Raw genomic sequence first — 14,513 nt, 5'->3', positions numbered from 1 at the left:
AATGGTGGACATTGGTGCGGCCACAAAACATGTGGCCGATGGCCGTAATTAAATGGCTTCGTTTAATAGGTTATGTAAGATGTTCAAAATTTAAACATGATGTTCTCTAATGATTGGCTACACTGACCAGCTGGTCATACTGATACATTAGAACGGAAATTCAAAAAATTACGTATTCCAATTATTTCTAAATTCTAGCAGGTAGGTACTAGGTAGTAGGTAGGCATATAATAATTAAAGGTTTTGAATTGTCTTAAATTCATAATAATTAATAATACCATCCAATCGTATTAATTAGTCAATGATCATTACTCATTAGTCATAATTTCTTCATTTAACCATAGCGTCTACTTTTAATTCTTATATGATTGTGACTATTCATCGTTTGCATTCCGTCTGATATAGAACACATAATGTTTGCATTAATAACTTCCGGCGTGTTAGCTTTGTCATTCGTTTTAGCTGCAGTTTTAAAATATAAATTTATAGCCAAGAAAAAATCTCTACTTGGTCGTCATGTTCTAGTAACATAAATTAGTTTTATATTTCTACTGGATCATTATATTTTCATTTTTTTTTTCAGGTTACTGGAGGTTCAAGTGGTATTGGTAAATGCATCGCATTAGAGGCTGCCAAAATAGGAGCAAATGTAACTATTGTTGCAAGAAATGAAAGTAGACTTCTTTCAGCATTGGAAGAGATTAAAGGACAATGTTTAAATAATGATCAAAAATTCAAATATTTGTCTGGTACGTTATGTATTAAATACTTTGATTACTACCTACTATAACCACTTATAACTATTCAAATAGGATATTTATTTTATTTTATTAGATAATGAATAAACTAGTACATTATAGTTACCTATATTAACAATTCATAACAAAATGAAAATTCCTAAATATTGTTTGTTTAGTTGATTTAGCGGGTGATTACAGCATGGTGAAAACAACTTTAAACATTGCTATTAATGAGATGGGACCATTGTATTTGTTTATAAATTGTGCTGGTATGGCTATTTGCGGGACATTAGAAGAAGTTTCCACCAACGACATTATGGTAGTTTTAATTTTTAATATATAACCTATATTTTATAAGTAATTAGTACCAATTGTAACAGAAAATGATCAATACTAATTTAATTTCTACAATCCAAGCTACTAAAGCAATAGTTGATGAAATGAAACAAAATGGTTTTGGAAGTATTGTTATAACTTCATCACTGGCATCATTCTGTGGTATTTATGGCTTAAGTGTATACTCTGCCACAAAATTTGCATTAAGAGGGTTTGCTGAAGCTTTAAGCATGGAAGTAAATAAAAATAACATCTGAGGATACTTGAAATAATATTTACCATGTTATGTATTTTACTATATATATATTATGTAAACTTGTAGACAAAGAGCTTTGGAGTAAAAGTGACATTGGCCTTGCCTCCAGATACAGATACTCCGGGATACGCTAATGAGTCAAAAGACAAACCGATAGAAACATTATTGATTTCTGCAACAGCTAAATTGTTTACACCAGAAGAAGTAGGAAGAAAAATTCTTCAAGACACATTAGTAATTTGAAAACTAATTTATTTTAGTAATTTATGATACTTAAATAATTTTCTTATTTTATTAATCTAAATTTTTTTTTTAGAATGGATGTTTCTTTAGCACTGTAGGTCTTGAAGGTCACATGATGACTATTTCTTGTGCTGGAATGGCTCCATACACTTCTTATTTAGAATTAATATGCCAGGTAATAAAGTTATGCTAATTATTAATTATTCATGTTATTAGTCACGGAATTAACTAATACATTATTATACTTTTCAGGTTTTTTGTGGTGGCATTTTAAGGTTGATAACTGTTTACTATCAATATTTATTTGATAAAATTATTGAAAAATGTAAATTAGAAAGAGAACACAAAAAAATATAATAAAACATAATATATATATAGATGTTTGAACAAAATTAAACATCTTTATCTTCTAACTATGCTTAAATTAAGGTATTGTTAATAAATATTTCTCATCAATAAATTTTTGAACAAAAGATTATTAATATTTATAATACCTTGTCTCTTTATTTGTTAAATGAGTGATACCATATGACTAAATAAAAACATATCCTAAGCTTATAAGTATATATTGTATAATAAAACAATTATTTTAAAATGTCATAAAAAAAAATATAAATATTTAAGTGTTACAACAATGCTGTTTAGTTTTATTAGTTAGTAACATAAACTATCACAAAAAGTAGCACCTTGATCTGTATTACTATTATCTTAAAAATAATTAATAGATAATGTTATTGAATACATGTTCTTAAGTGTAAAATAGAAAAATTAGTTATTAAAAAGCTATTTAATTTTGTATGTCTTAATAATCAGCTATACCCAATACATTTATAATAATAACAAAATTATGTAAATAGAGTTTATTAAAAATATAATTTAATTTATCAAGAGATTAAACTGATTAAAGCAAATAAAAGTATAATATAAAGATTCATTTAAGGCATATTAATTATATTTCTATAGATTAATTTTGATTTATTTTGTATGGATCAATTTTAGAAAGAATTGTATACTATAAATTAAACCATCATATTTCTTATCAATCAATGAATAGTTTTTTAATCCAACATTCTTGGATAGTATTATTTTTATTTTTTATATTGTTTAGTTAGAAGTAGGCACAATTATCAAATTATTAAAAACTAATCATGATTATCTATTCTCTACATAACATTAGAAGCAACAAGAGCAGACATCTTGTGTAATGTGCGCACAATATTGTTCAGTGTATTGGCTATTGATTGATTGAGTAAAGGAGCTGTTGTGTGTAAAAAGTTGCTTCTTATGCTGAATAGAGTAATATTACAAAATACACGGTCAAATTGAAATTTTGAAAAATAACTACTAAAGTTTAATATAATTAATAAGTAATACACTAACAAGAAGGCAAGACAAGTGGTTAAATACTATATAATGTAACATAAATAATATTTAAATAAATTTGTAAAAATATGGTGTAACTATGATTATTTAACAAGATCCTTAATAATCTGAAAGCAAGCTGAAACCTGATTATCCTAGATTACAGAGAAGGGGCAGAAGGATAAGCTGGGTTAAATGCTGGTTGTTGTATATTCACATCTGAATAAGGTAATGGAGATTGGTTATACATTTGCATTTGAGGATACAATGATGGCTGACCAGAATTTTGTGTTGGGTCCATGATTTGTTGTGGATAAGAAGTAAGAGGAGGTTGGCCATATGGTGGAACTTGTTGTGCGAAACCAGGAATAGGAGCAGGCAAATTTATAGGATTGGTAGAATTTGTAGGGAACTGGGCATTTAAAGAATCATTTTGATTAGGTGGTTGAATTGGAATACCAAATTGTGGTGCATCTTGGGCAATACTTAATGGAATATTACCCATTGTAATTTTCACATTAACATTAGTGTTTTCATACATACCTCCAGCAACAGCTTCAACCTATAAACAAATATTTGAAAAATGTTACGAGTTGGCAAATAACAAATTAAAATTACTATTATAAATATTATTTATATTACATTTAATACATATTGGTCAGTTATAATTCCACAATACTTTAGATTAGAGAACATCAAACTATTCGGAACTATCATTTGTTCCGTCCATGTTTTTGAAGCATGAGCTTCAATACCTTGTAAACGTAAAACTGCAAGTTCAGATGAACTGGAATTTGTTTTTTCACTTGGGTGTCTTGCTTTAAATAATAGGTCCTACAAAAATTAAACATTTTTAAATAAAATCATAAAACTATACTACATTAAAGCATTACTCGTTTCAATTTAATTTTGACAGCTTCAATTGTTACATTACTATTGTTATCTAGTTCAACAGTAAGAGGTATTATTTGTCCAGGTACAAAACCACTATAAGGAAGACAGACTACCAATGTTGTTGGACCAGACTCACAGCAACAGCAACAGTAAAATTTTTCTTTTTCTTCTTTTATGGGTTCCTAAATATGGACAAGTATCAAATATTTATAATTGTATAAAAATGATTATATTAAATAAAATGTATTAAAACTTCATACTAAATTAGTTGAGTAAATAGTTGAGTTGTAATGTTAAAAGTATTTTGAAAAGAAATGTGAACAATTTAACAACCTAGAGTGGATTTAATGTCGTAATAATATATATATTTTATATTTAATCTGCCCTAACCCAACTTAACCTACCAATAAATAATTAATTAAAAAAACCTGGTGTTAAAATAAATCAAAAGTAATGAAAAACATTTTAATTTGTATGAAATATGAACAATACAATTTTATTAACAGAAAAAGTATTAACCTACATCTTAAGGAAAAATTAAAATTTGCTTTCAAATTGAAAACCAAAAACAAAAATAATATACACTTTATTTTATACAGGGAACAGTGCCGTATCTAGGCAATGGCAAGGTGAGCGGTGGCCAAGGGCGCAGTTTAAAATGATCCCACTAGGGGTGCAATTTTTATATCATATAAATACTAAAAATTCATTATAAATTTATAACATTGGTTGCCAAGGGCGCATATAAAGCTAGTTACGGCACTGACAGGGAACAATAATATCATGAGTAATTCAGAAAAAAATGTCTTGGTTATATAAATATTATACTTACAGCTAATGATGGTTCGTCATTTAAATTTAAAGGAGAAATAACTTGAAAAGTTTTTTCTGTTTCTTTATCCTTGGCCCAAGGGATATCAATAGTAACTTTTGCTATGTAACGGATGTGTCCATGCTCGCCATTAAATGTTGATGGTAACTGATGAGGTAAAGAAATATTAAAAGGATAAACCTGTTCACCAGCTTCTAATTGTGATTCACCTTAAAAATAATAATAAAATATAAATAAAAAAAATGAAAATAATAATATATTCATGATTATGGCTGAGTAACACAAGTGTCATAACTCATAAACCATCAACAGACATAAGATACGTCAAAAAAACGCTTGGGTACCCCAATCTTAACTTTTACCCAAGTTCAGTAAGTGTTCAAATACTAAAATGAGTTTTAAAACAAAATTATTTTCATTTACCTCCGCCTCCAACCAAGGTCATTTTATTTTCAAAATATTCTTCTTCAGCATCATATTTGACAGAGTAGTTTTCAGTTTCGCCATTATCGCTTCTACGAGATTCTTGTTCAGTCCACGAAACTTTAGCTTCTCCTCGGAATTTCAATTTAATACCTATAACATTCAGTTGTGGTAATTTTCCAATTTAAACATGAAAAATATACCGAATACTTAATATTCTAATAAATCACTTACCTCTTATTTTTACAGAACTACTAGTAGCTACCAATACTCTCCCAGTAAGGGATTGGCCAGGCATAAATACAGCCGTAGGATTGTCAAAAATTATCTGTAAACTTGTCACACCCATTGTAATTTAAAACAAATAGTAGATATTGGGTGTATAAAGTGAACCGTGAGACTGATGTTAATTCAATTGACTGTGTTCTATATGAAAATAAAAGTAATAAAACAGCAAGTATATAATTAAAATCGACTGCCTGTGAACCTTAAATTATTATCAAATATTCAAATGACTAATTTTATGGTAGGTAGTATAATATTGTAGTGTGCATTTAAGTAGGAGGTATGCCACAGCGCAAGAGTAGTGGGTAACGGGTAAGTACAGTCAACGTCCTGCTGACAATATAATAGTCGCGGATAGGCGGATGCCGGATAGCAGTTAAAAATAACATCTTGCATAGTATCAATTATTGTCTTATCATACCGGTCATTAAATATCTTCTCAAATCATACGGCCATACGGGAACGGGAACAGGTCGCCTAATCACAGGATAAATATTCTGTGGTCCAATCTCCAATATGATAATACGATATACGAACCACGATTTCAAGGTTTTTAGTTATCCTTATCCATATACAGATAAATATATGTCTAATGTCCATGTAGTTATCACGGACTGAGATATTAATACATAACATAATATGTACTATATTTTATTGAATTCTTATTTAGGTGTTTTGTATGAAATATTAAAATTGTTTTAATCCTTACCTTACACTAAACCAAATTTAATGGAAAACATTTGTAATTTGTCACTTAAAGATATGGTATACTCACTATACTCTTACACTCATCCAAAGAAATAGTTTCCATTTCCTTTATAATTTATTAGTTAAATTGTTTGTCTCCCCTTCAAACTCTTTTTCCTTCACTATTATAAGTGACCACAAGTGCCTTAAAAATAATTTTAAATCCCTACTCTAAGAATGAACTAGAGCAGCGTATTACAATTGCTTTCATGTGGGTCCCTTTCCACGTCAGTATTTCTGACAACGAAACAGGAAACAGTATAAAAATTCGTAAATGAAGTTACATTTCATCACAATGCTTTTAAACTGAACCTAACTACATCTTAAGTCACTAGACATCATTAATATTAAAATTCTAGATACATGACAGAAATGTAGGAGCAACTTTCCCCTCACAAATAAATTAAAAACCATCGTCCATCACCCATAAATATACCCCAAAAAGAGAGACGAAGTCATCATAACCTGTACAAGAATAGATCCCACACACTTCATACAATCATACACTCCTTTTTCGTCACCAAAGAATCTGCTCCAGTATGCAACACATGCAAGGAAAATCTCTCAATCGACCACACCGTCATTAAATGTCCTAAGTACGCTAAACATACAATATTCAACATCCTACATCTCCATGACCATCCCCCGACTTGCTCTCGTCTAAGACAACATTGAAACAATTCAGACATTTTTTCTGTATTCATTTAAACCACAAATTGTAAATATCTTTAAATAAAATACTCATTTTTATATTTGTTACAGTTGTAGGCTAATAATGATAAGATATTGAAGCTTTTGCCTATAATAAAAAAAAACTGACTAATGTTTATGGGCGTGTGATAACTGATAAGCGAATTGCTATAATATTAATAACTAGATACTTAGAAGGTCTTATGACGCAATAAACGCTCGTGGCTCGTCATGTTTGTCCATGGACCGTGAAAAATAATATTATTTAATAGCGTTTTACATCACACTACACTGACTGCACCAGTGCATATTTTTATGTTTCATCTGCACCGAGTGGACTTTTAAATGTTTCACCACAATGCACTACGCCAGTTTTTTGCACTCGATGCAATAATAAGTACTACAAAACTTATAAAATATTTTATTATTTTTACACATCAAACTGATAAGTATACATTTTACACAATTATAAGTTCTTTATAATCGTGAGATTTTATGTTTCATTTACACTATTATACTACTTGCACCGCCACCATCTACCAGCCGTACTATAATCATAGATAATAAAGAATATTATCTATGACTATAATAGGACGATTATCTATGAACTGTACCAGTTTCACCTTGGTGCAATAGTGTGGTAACGTGGACCGATAAGATCGGTTTATAAACATGGCAATTTATGTTTATAAAATATTATTATATAATATTTATGGTTTATTATGTGCTATGCTTTAAGTAATTACGAATACCGTGGTAAGTGAAGTAACTCCTTGGTCTCGTGATAGTGTACTGTTAAATTTGTTATCAAAATATTACATTCAACATTGCATAATGAAAATATTATTATGTATATAATTTTTTTTAGCATTTATAATACACTATTTTTTTAAAAAAATCCAAAAAACCTTTTATGATGTGCTAAAGTACTTGGTGCAGTTATAACATAAATCTGCACTGAATCAATTAATTTCATTTTTAATTACATTTTCATTCATTTCTGAAATGTTTTACTATCAAATCATATTTTATCAGATTAAAAAGTTTTCTTAATTTCTAAGGTGTAAAAATTATATAAAATTATCTAGTTACAAAAAATAAGTAAGTATTTGTAATGGCTGAGACACATGTATAATTAAATGTATTTAACAATTATTGTATTTAAACTTATGATGCATCATACATATTTCATATGATAATAAGTCTCAAGGACTCATTGTTTTTCTATCGCTTGTTAAATTCTTAAATGTAAATATTGCAATTTTATTTTTAATGGTTTCATCTTTCATTATGGTTTACCATTCAGTTATGATAATATTAAAATGTTTTATTTGGAGTACTTATTTCCTTATATATTTACCTTATTTATTTATTTATTTTTTTTATAATTTTATTAAGGCTTCGACATCAAATTTCTTTAGCCTGCATTTAATTAATATAAATAAATGAACATTATAATTATTACAAGTATTTGCATGTGTTTACAATTTATGACTTACGTTTACACTATGGAAGAATACATTGATTGCGTCTGTATTGTCTTCATTGAGTGCTTGATGGAGTGAGGTGGGGTTTTTGAGGATCTTGCGAGCTTCCGTGTATTTGGTGCAATTAAAGATGATATGTTCTAGTGTTAGTGTCGCATACTGGGGCTGGTTCTTTTCTTATGAGATAAGCATGAGTTAAATGTGAGTGGCCTATTTTAGCTCGAGTAATATTTACTTCATCTCTTCGTTTAGTGTTGGGAGGATATTTTAATTTTTTAATAGATAATTTTACGTTTCTCAGTTTGTTAGAGAGGTATAGGTTAGACCAGAATTTTTGCCATTCTTCCATTAATTTATGATGTATAATGTTGAAATTTTTGGATGAGGTTAGTGTGTTTATCTTTGTGGAGGAAGGAGATGTGGTGGCTTCATAGGCTATAGTCAGCTTTCTCATTTCCGGGCATCCCAATGTGAGAGGGGACCCACATGAAGCTTGTTGGTCTATTTATTTCAGATATTAGTTTCTGGGTATGTTGGACGAGCTCGTTTTTTGAATAGGGGTTTGATATTGATGAGAGGGCGCTCAGAGACTTTTGCATTTTTTTTCCTTTTATTCTGTACAATGCTATCCTAGCTAAAAATTTGTTTCATGCTCCCTTGATGCAGAAAATTCTAATTTTATTTTGCATTTTTAGCTATAAATGCATTTTTTTTGTTTTTCAACGTCATTTTTCAACATTTTGGTGTCATTTTTTCATCTTTTAGGGCATTTTTTGTACTTTTTATACAATGTGGGGCATTTTTCACAAATTATAGATTTTAGGGCAAATGTTACACCCAAGTTTGGAAACAAATTTAATTTATTTAAAATCTAACTTTGGATTTGGATTGTTAGTAAATAATAATTTTAATATTAATTAAATTAAAATGTATTTATACCCATATCTCAAATAAAAATTATTATTTATAAATAAGTTTTTTCACTTAGTTAATTAGTATTTCAGATAATTTTTAAGGTCATTTTTTGAAGTTTTTAGGGCTTTTTTGCATTTTTTGTTGGGCATATTTGTGTGTTTTTTAGGTCATCAACATCCTAACTCTACTGATGATAATGCTGCAATTTTCCGGGTTTGAAGATAAGACAATTTTTAATGCTTCATAAATAGCGTAAGTTTTGGCTGTATATATACTGGTGAAAGGTGGTAGTTGGAAAAGATGATTTTCCTGGTTTGTGATGATGAAGAAACCCATACCATTTTTATTTTTGGAGGCATTGGTGTAAATTTGGGTGTATTCCGGGAATTGTTAGTGTATTATTTCCAGAAACTGGTTTCGTATAATTAAATTGTCAGTGTTTTGTTTGCAGTATTCAGTAAGTTTGGTGTTGATGATTGGCGACCAGAGCCAGGGATGGTGAGACGGTTGAATTTTATTTAGTGTTTGTGCTTGGAAGGATAGGTTTTCACTAATAGTTTTAAAGTTTTCAAATAATGTTCTTCTAGAGGGTTAATGGGATTAGGGGTTAATGGGTTGTGAAGAATATGGTTGGTTATGTGATGAGGCAGATTTTTAATTTTAGTTACATATTTTAAGATATGTTTTTGGCGTCTGAAATGGAGGGGAGCTTCTCCTGCGTAGTAGAGTATACTGTCAACTGGGCTCGTCCTAAAGGCTCCTATGGCTAAACGTATGCCTTGATTGTGTATGGGTTCTAGGGTACTTAGCACTTTTTTTTTTGCCGAATTGAAGATTATATCTCCATAGTCTATTTTTGAAAGAATGAGGGCTTTGTAGACTGTGATTAGGCTTTACTTATTTTGTAAATTACATTTATCAAACTATAATTTTATGTCATTGTTTTCTCAATATTGATTTCCTAATCAATTATAACTAATAATGTTTAAAGTAAGTCTTAAGAAGACACTATTCAATATAACTAGATAAATTATCTTTGATATTTATGACAATATTGTAAAATATCCCTGGCTTCTTGCAGACCAGTTTTGTTTTATTACAATATGGTGACCTTTTGTATAAATGCAGTAAAAAAAGACACAGTTTTTATGTTTGATTACATAAAACTTTATAAAAGATTCAAGTATATGAAATATTGAATTTCATTTTTGGAATTATCATGAAATATATAGTAATGGTATTACCTTTATTATTTTACATGTTAATTTAATTGTATGCAATAATTTTTCATATGATGAACATGTGAGTTTCAAAGCCAAATAGACATAAATCAGTTTACCATTCTTTAAAGAATTTGTAATGTTAGTTTAAAGTTAAAAACTTAAATAATACAATTATTAGATATCACTAAAAATACATAGTTTTGAATAGTTACATACTACATAATATAGAATATTTATTAAAATATGTTACTTAAAATGTATTATAATATTCTAATATGTTAATTGAAAATTGACTAAATGTATAAATAAATACTGAAATGTTTAATGTAGTATACTTCACACCAGGGGTTAAAGGGGGGGGGACGCAGGAGGACTCAGTCCCCTTACCTCTGACGGCGGTTAAAAAGCGTCCCCTTTAACAAATTAGGATTTTATACATTAGACATTATACATAAAATTAAATATGGAACGCTTAAAACTTTTTGGAAACATTAGTCCCCTCTGGAATTTTTTCCCACTTTAACCTCTGCTTCACACACTAATATTTATATTTTTATTTGACTATTTTCCAATATATTTTATAACAGTTATAGATTAAGGTGAAAATTGGCTTAGCTATCATACAAATTGACCACATATAACAAAAATATTTGTCTCTATAATTTATATAGTAATTATGAAAATCTCTAATTAATTGGAATATTACTACAAGATATTTGCTTGTATTCAGCTCAAAATAAAACAGTCATAAGGTGTTTGATAGCCTTCTTAGTTATCTTACCTTGCCCTCTACATTAATTTAATTGAAAATCACAATTCCACATTCAATTTTCTACCCAATTTTAGTTAACTGTCCATGAGTAATGGCAGAATACAATATCCAATCTTTATTCTTTTTGGTAGACTATCGAAGAACCACTATTATTTTTTTCTAAACGTTAAATACACACAAATATATTATACTCTATTCAAGTTATGAACACAGCATATACGGTGATTAAATTTTGCACTGAATCAAACTATTACCACACAGCAGACATACAGATGATCAACTTGGCGGAGGTGAAAAATGGGTGTTGTTTAACTGCCGCCCTATGAAAACCAGTCCCCAGTTGAGTACGGTTCTTAGCTTAAATAGAGTATATGTTATATCTCATATGTGTTGATGTATACAAATTACAAACTATCTCCTAAATTTTTTTTACCAGTAAATCAGCGAGCCCTAGATATTTAATTTTGTTTACTTCTATAAATACTTGCAAATTTTAAGTTATATTATGAATTACTTTGTCATTATTTTTTTGTACATTTTTTAAATTTTTTAAATTGTTATTATTTTTGATAGGCAACAAAATATTAAGTTGGACACATCAACTCACAAAGTATATTAATTAATTCTATGAATTCACAAGACTTAGATATTGTGTAAGCATTTGTGCTTAATATGTCATATGGTGGAAGCAGTGGACAAGAAAGTGATAAAAATGGTATATTCTTATTTTATGTTTACATATATATGAATAATAACTACTCTTGTTCTAAATGTATTACATTTTTTAAAGAAGCAAAAAACTTGCTATTATATGTCTATAAATATATAAACATTATTAATTATTAATTGTTATTATCTATAGGATTTTCATACATTGATGACATTCCTGTTAAAATTATTGAAAAATACAAGCCTCCAAAAAAGATAGCATTACCTAGTGTATTGCAACATAAACCTACATCTAATGCTTTAAAAACTCGGGTAATAAAATTTAAATATTCTACATCAGTGGTTCTCAACTTATTTTCATTCACATACCCCTTTATCACTCACCACTATTTCACGTACCCCAAATATCAATTTTGAATATAAATAATGGAAAATAATAATAATAATAATAATAATACAGTGATATAACGAGTCTCTACAATTGTCTAAAAATAATCTACTTAAATAATCTAAATTCTACACTTCTATGGTGTTCATATTATAACGATAAAATGTTATCGCATTAATAACATTAAATTGCAGACTCTACATTGTAATAAGTACACAATAATTAAATTATTAAATATTTCTTTAATAGCAAACTATTTCAGTTACATTAAATTTCACTTTTTCCACCATTACTTAATTTTTTTGCGTACTCCTTGAGATTATGCCCCATACCGGCCGTAACCCTATAGTTACGCGTACCCCAGGTTGAGAACCGCTGTTCTTCATAAGTCTTGGTTAAATTATGCGTTATTTTTATGAATTGTGACTATTTTTGTATTAGTATGATTTCAATTTGGAAAAAAATGTACTTGAGAAAATGGCAATATGGAGTAAAATACGGGAAGAAGCTAAAATTAAACGCCATTCACAGGCGGCTGAATTCAAAAAACAAGATTATTTAGATTTAGATAAGTTAACACTATTAAATCCAGCACAACCACAAAATACTCAAGTCTTACAACCAATACCTGCTCAACAAATGAACTTCAAAATGTCTTCATATGACACCATGCTCACAAAAAATATAAATATTTCAGATTTTGAGTCTGATACATCCAGTCCATTTGACAACATGGAATTAAAAACTATTAATGATTTAGAAGAATTAGCTTCCGTCTTAAAACCAACACCTGTCTACAATAATACCAATTCAAAAAATGTTCAACAATCTGATATAAATGTTTCTCAATATTATCCAAAACCTATTTACAATAATTATCCAGAAAATTTTAGTAGCAATAAATTTTTGCATAGTCCAAATACAAAAACAAACCAGACTATTCGCATGTCCAATTTAAATGTTTTTGATGATCAAAAGGATATAGCAAATTTGCCACCCGTTACTATGCCAAATATTTTATTACAATTGGAGGCTGATTTAAATACTTTAAAGTTTAATGATGAATCACCAGTAAGTGTCATAAATCTGAAAAAATTATTATTGTAAACAAATTATTACAAAATTTTCTTTCAGAATGATCCACAAAAATCTCTACCACACATTACAACAAATGGGTCTAAATCGCCTTCATGTTCATTTCCTAATCCATACAGATCACTTTCTCCAACTAGCCAATGTCTTGCTGATCAAATGCATCAAATGGGATTTTCTTTATCGCGTGCTGCACGAGCTTGCAAACTATTTGGTAAAGACGAATCAAAGGTATGTAATTTGATTATCTAATCATCTAACATGATTGTAACTATTTATTATAATTTCAAGGTGATAGAGTTTTTAATTCAAATACATTCCATTGAAGAGTCTAGCGGTTATACTGCTGATCGTGTAGAACAAGCACTAGTGGTTAATAATTTTAATGCTGATCATGCAATCACATTTCTTAAAAATGTTGATAGGCTTATTGATTTCGGATTCCGAGAAGAAAATATATGCAGTGCACTAGTAAAATGCAATAATGATCCTGATAAAGCACTTGATAGTCTTGTGTCTTATTAAATAATATAATTTGCACAAGAATATGTTAACCTAAACGATAACTATGTATTGTTTAAAATTATCATTGACAGCCAAACAGGTGTGTTCAATTTATTGTGATAAATATATTATACACGTGTTACAAAAATTGAAACATATTTTAAAATGGTATACATGTATAATTATTATAATAATCTTTTTATTTCATGTAATAATTGCTTTACACTGCTTTATGTTCCCTACTTATATTCTGTAATAGAATTTTAGTATAATATGAATGATTTTATGTATACATATTTTTACTATATACATTTTCATTATTTTATTTTAGAGAAAATAATTATATAATTAATATACATGTATACCTTAAATGTTACTTTTTGTTAAATTACGTATTACCTTTTCTCTTATAATTTATTATATTTTTTTATTATTAAAAATATATCTGCTTTTTTCATTTTTTATCCTTTGAATACCTCAACTATTATTTATCTACTAGCAATTATTAAATAGAGCATGCAGGGCTCAAATTGAGGAGGTAAATAGAGCAGCGGAGCTCCCATACTATTTTTTTTTTTTTCATAGCCCAACTATATTTTTTCAAAGTAACGGGCACAAACTTTTATCTAAAATAATTTTTATTAAAATGTGGGTT

At 28.5% G+C, this 14,513-nt stretch overlaps 3 protein-coding genes and 2 pseudogenes across 5 annotated transcripts; 2 read left to right on the top strand and 3 right to left on the bottom strand.

Moving 5' to 3' along the window:
* The first annotated feature begins 207 nt into the window (after window positions 1-207).
* Kdsr (3-ketodihydrosphingosine reductase) lies at window positions 208-2,066 on the top strand. Its single transcript, XM_015511071.2, has 7 exons — window positions 208-524; window positions 584-749; window positions 917-1,059; window positions 1,121-1,312; window positions 1,399-1,566; window positions 1,649-1,750; window positions 1,828-2,066. The coding sequence occupies exons 1-7, from the start codon at window positions 414-416 to the stop codon at window positions 1,930-1,932; spliced, it is 987 nt and encodes a 328-aa protein (XP_015366557.1). The 5' UTR covers window positions 208-413; the 3' UTR covers window positions 1,933-2,066.
* An 831-nt stretch (window positions 2,067-2,897) lies between these two features.
* On the bottom strand, window positions 2,898-7,283 carry LOC107163587 (arrestin domain-containing protein 3-like). 2 transcript variants are annotated; one of them, XM_015511059.2, is made up of 7 exons: window positions 7,000-7,283; window positions 5,321-5,512; window positions 5,087-5,239; window positions 4,664-4,872; window positions 3,831-4,013; window positions 3,580-3,771; window positions 2,898-3,499 (listed from the first exon to the last, which is right to left on the bottom strand). In XM_015511059.2, exons 2-7 carry the CDS (start codon window positions 5,433-5,435, stop codon window positions 3,098-3,100), a joined length of 1,254 nt encoding a protein of 417 aa, XP_015366545.2. In that variant the 5' UTR covers window positions 5,436-5,512; window positions 7,000-7,283; the 3' UTR covers window positions 2,898-3,097. The 2 variants fall into 2 exon arrangements, with proteins under 2 accessions (XP_015366545.2, XP_089081262.1); XM_089225136.1 differs by lacking the exon at window positions 7,000-7,283 and having other exon boundaries at window positions 5,321-5,781.
* Window positions 7,284-7,668: 385 nt separating this feature from the next.
* LOC107163229 (ubiquitin-associated protein 1) lies at window positions 7,669-14,313 on the top strand. 2 transcript variants are annotated; one of them, XM_089225137.1, is made up of 6 exons: window positions 7,669-7,909; window positions 11,779-11,920; window positions 12,068-12,186; window positions 12,704-13,333; window positions 13,397-13,585; window positions 13,646-14,313. In XM_089225137.1, the coding sequence occupies exons 2-6, from the start codon at window positions 11,878-11,880 to the stop codon at window positions 13,877-13,879; spliced, it is 1,215 nt and encodes a 404-aa protein (XP_089081263.1). In that variant the 5' UTR covers window positions 7,669-7,909; window positions 11,779-11,877; the 3' UTR covers window positions 13,880-14,313. The 2 variants fall into 2 exon arrangements, with proteins under 2 accessions (XP_089081263.1, XP_089081264.1); XM_089225138.1 differs by lacking the exon at window positions 7,669-7,909 and adding an exon at window positions 10,949-11,544.
* On the bottom strand, window positions 8,290-8,894 carry LOC149056356 (uncharacterized; annotated as a pseudogene).
* LOC149056355 (uncharacterized) lies at window positions 9,373-11,291 on the bottom strand (annotated as a pseudogene).
* Window positions 14,314-14,513: the final 200 nt, after the last annotated feature.

Source organism: Diuraphis noxia, unplaced genomic scaffold (assembly GCF_037042655.1).
Source record: "Diuraphis noxia isolate RWA-SAM2 unplaced genomic scaffold, SU_Dnox_SAM2 contig0004, whole genome shotgun sequence".
Taxonomy (NCBI): Eukaryota; Metazoa; Arthropoda; class Insecta; order Hemiptera; family Aphididae; genus Diuraphis; species Diuraphis noxia.
The sequence above is the reverse complement of the archived record's forward strand: the minus strand, read 5'-3'. Positions and strand labels throughout refer to the sequence as shown.

What these genes read in the sequence shown, in the direction of transcription:
- LOC107163229 (XM_089225137.1), top strand. Translation starts at nt 11,878, where the DNA reads ATGTCATATGGTGGAAGCAGTGGACAAGAAAGTGATAAAAATG. An exon ending in ACAAGAAAGTGATAAAAATG is followed by an intron (nt 11,921 to 12,067) that starts GTATATTCTTAT and finishes TATTATCTATAG; the next exon opens with GATTTTCATACATTGATGAC. An exon ending in AGTTTAATGATGAATCACCA is followed by an intron (nt 13,334 to 13,396) that starts GTAAGTGTCATA and finishes ATTTTCTTTCAG; the next exon opens with AATGATCCACAAAAATCTCT.
- Kdsr (XM_015511071.2), top strand. Translation starts at nt 414, where the DNA reads ATGTTTGCATTAATAACTTCCGGCGTGTTAGCTTTGTCATTCGTTTTA. An exon ending in TACTTGGTCGTCATGTTCTA is followed by an intron (nt 525 to 583) that starts GTAACATAAATT and finishes TTTTTTTTTCAG; the next exon opens with GTTACTGGAGGTTCAAGTGG. An exon ending in AAAATTCAAATATTTGTCTG is followed by an intron (nt 750 to 916) that starts GTACGTTATGTA and finishes TTGTTTGTTTAG; the next exon opens with TTGATTTAGCGGGTGATTAC.
- LOC107163587 (XM_015511059.2), bottom strand. Translation starts at nt 5,435, where the DNA reads ATGGGTGTGACAAGTTTACAGATAATTTTTGACAATCCTACGGCTGTA. An exon ending in TAGTTCTGTAAAAATAAGAG is followed by an intron (nt 5,240 to 5,320) that starts GTAAGTGATTTA and finishes TGAATGTTATAG; the next exon opens with GTATTAAATTGAAATTCCGA. An exon ending in TCAAAATTAAATTGAAACGA is followed by an intron (nt 3,772 to 3,830) that starts GTAATGCTTTAA and finishes TAATTTTTGTAG; the next exon opens with GACCTATTATTTAAAGCAAG.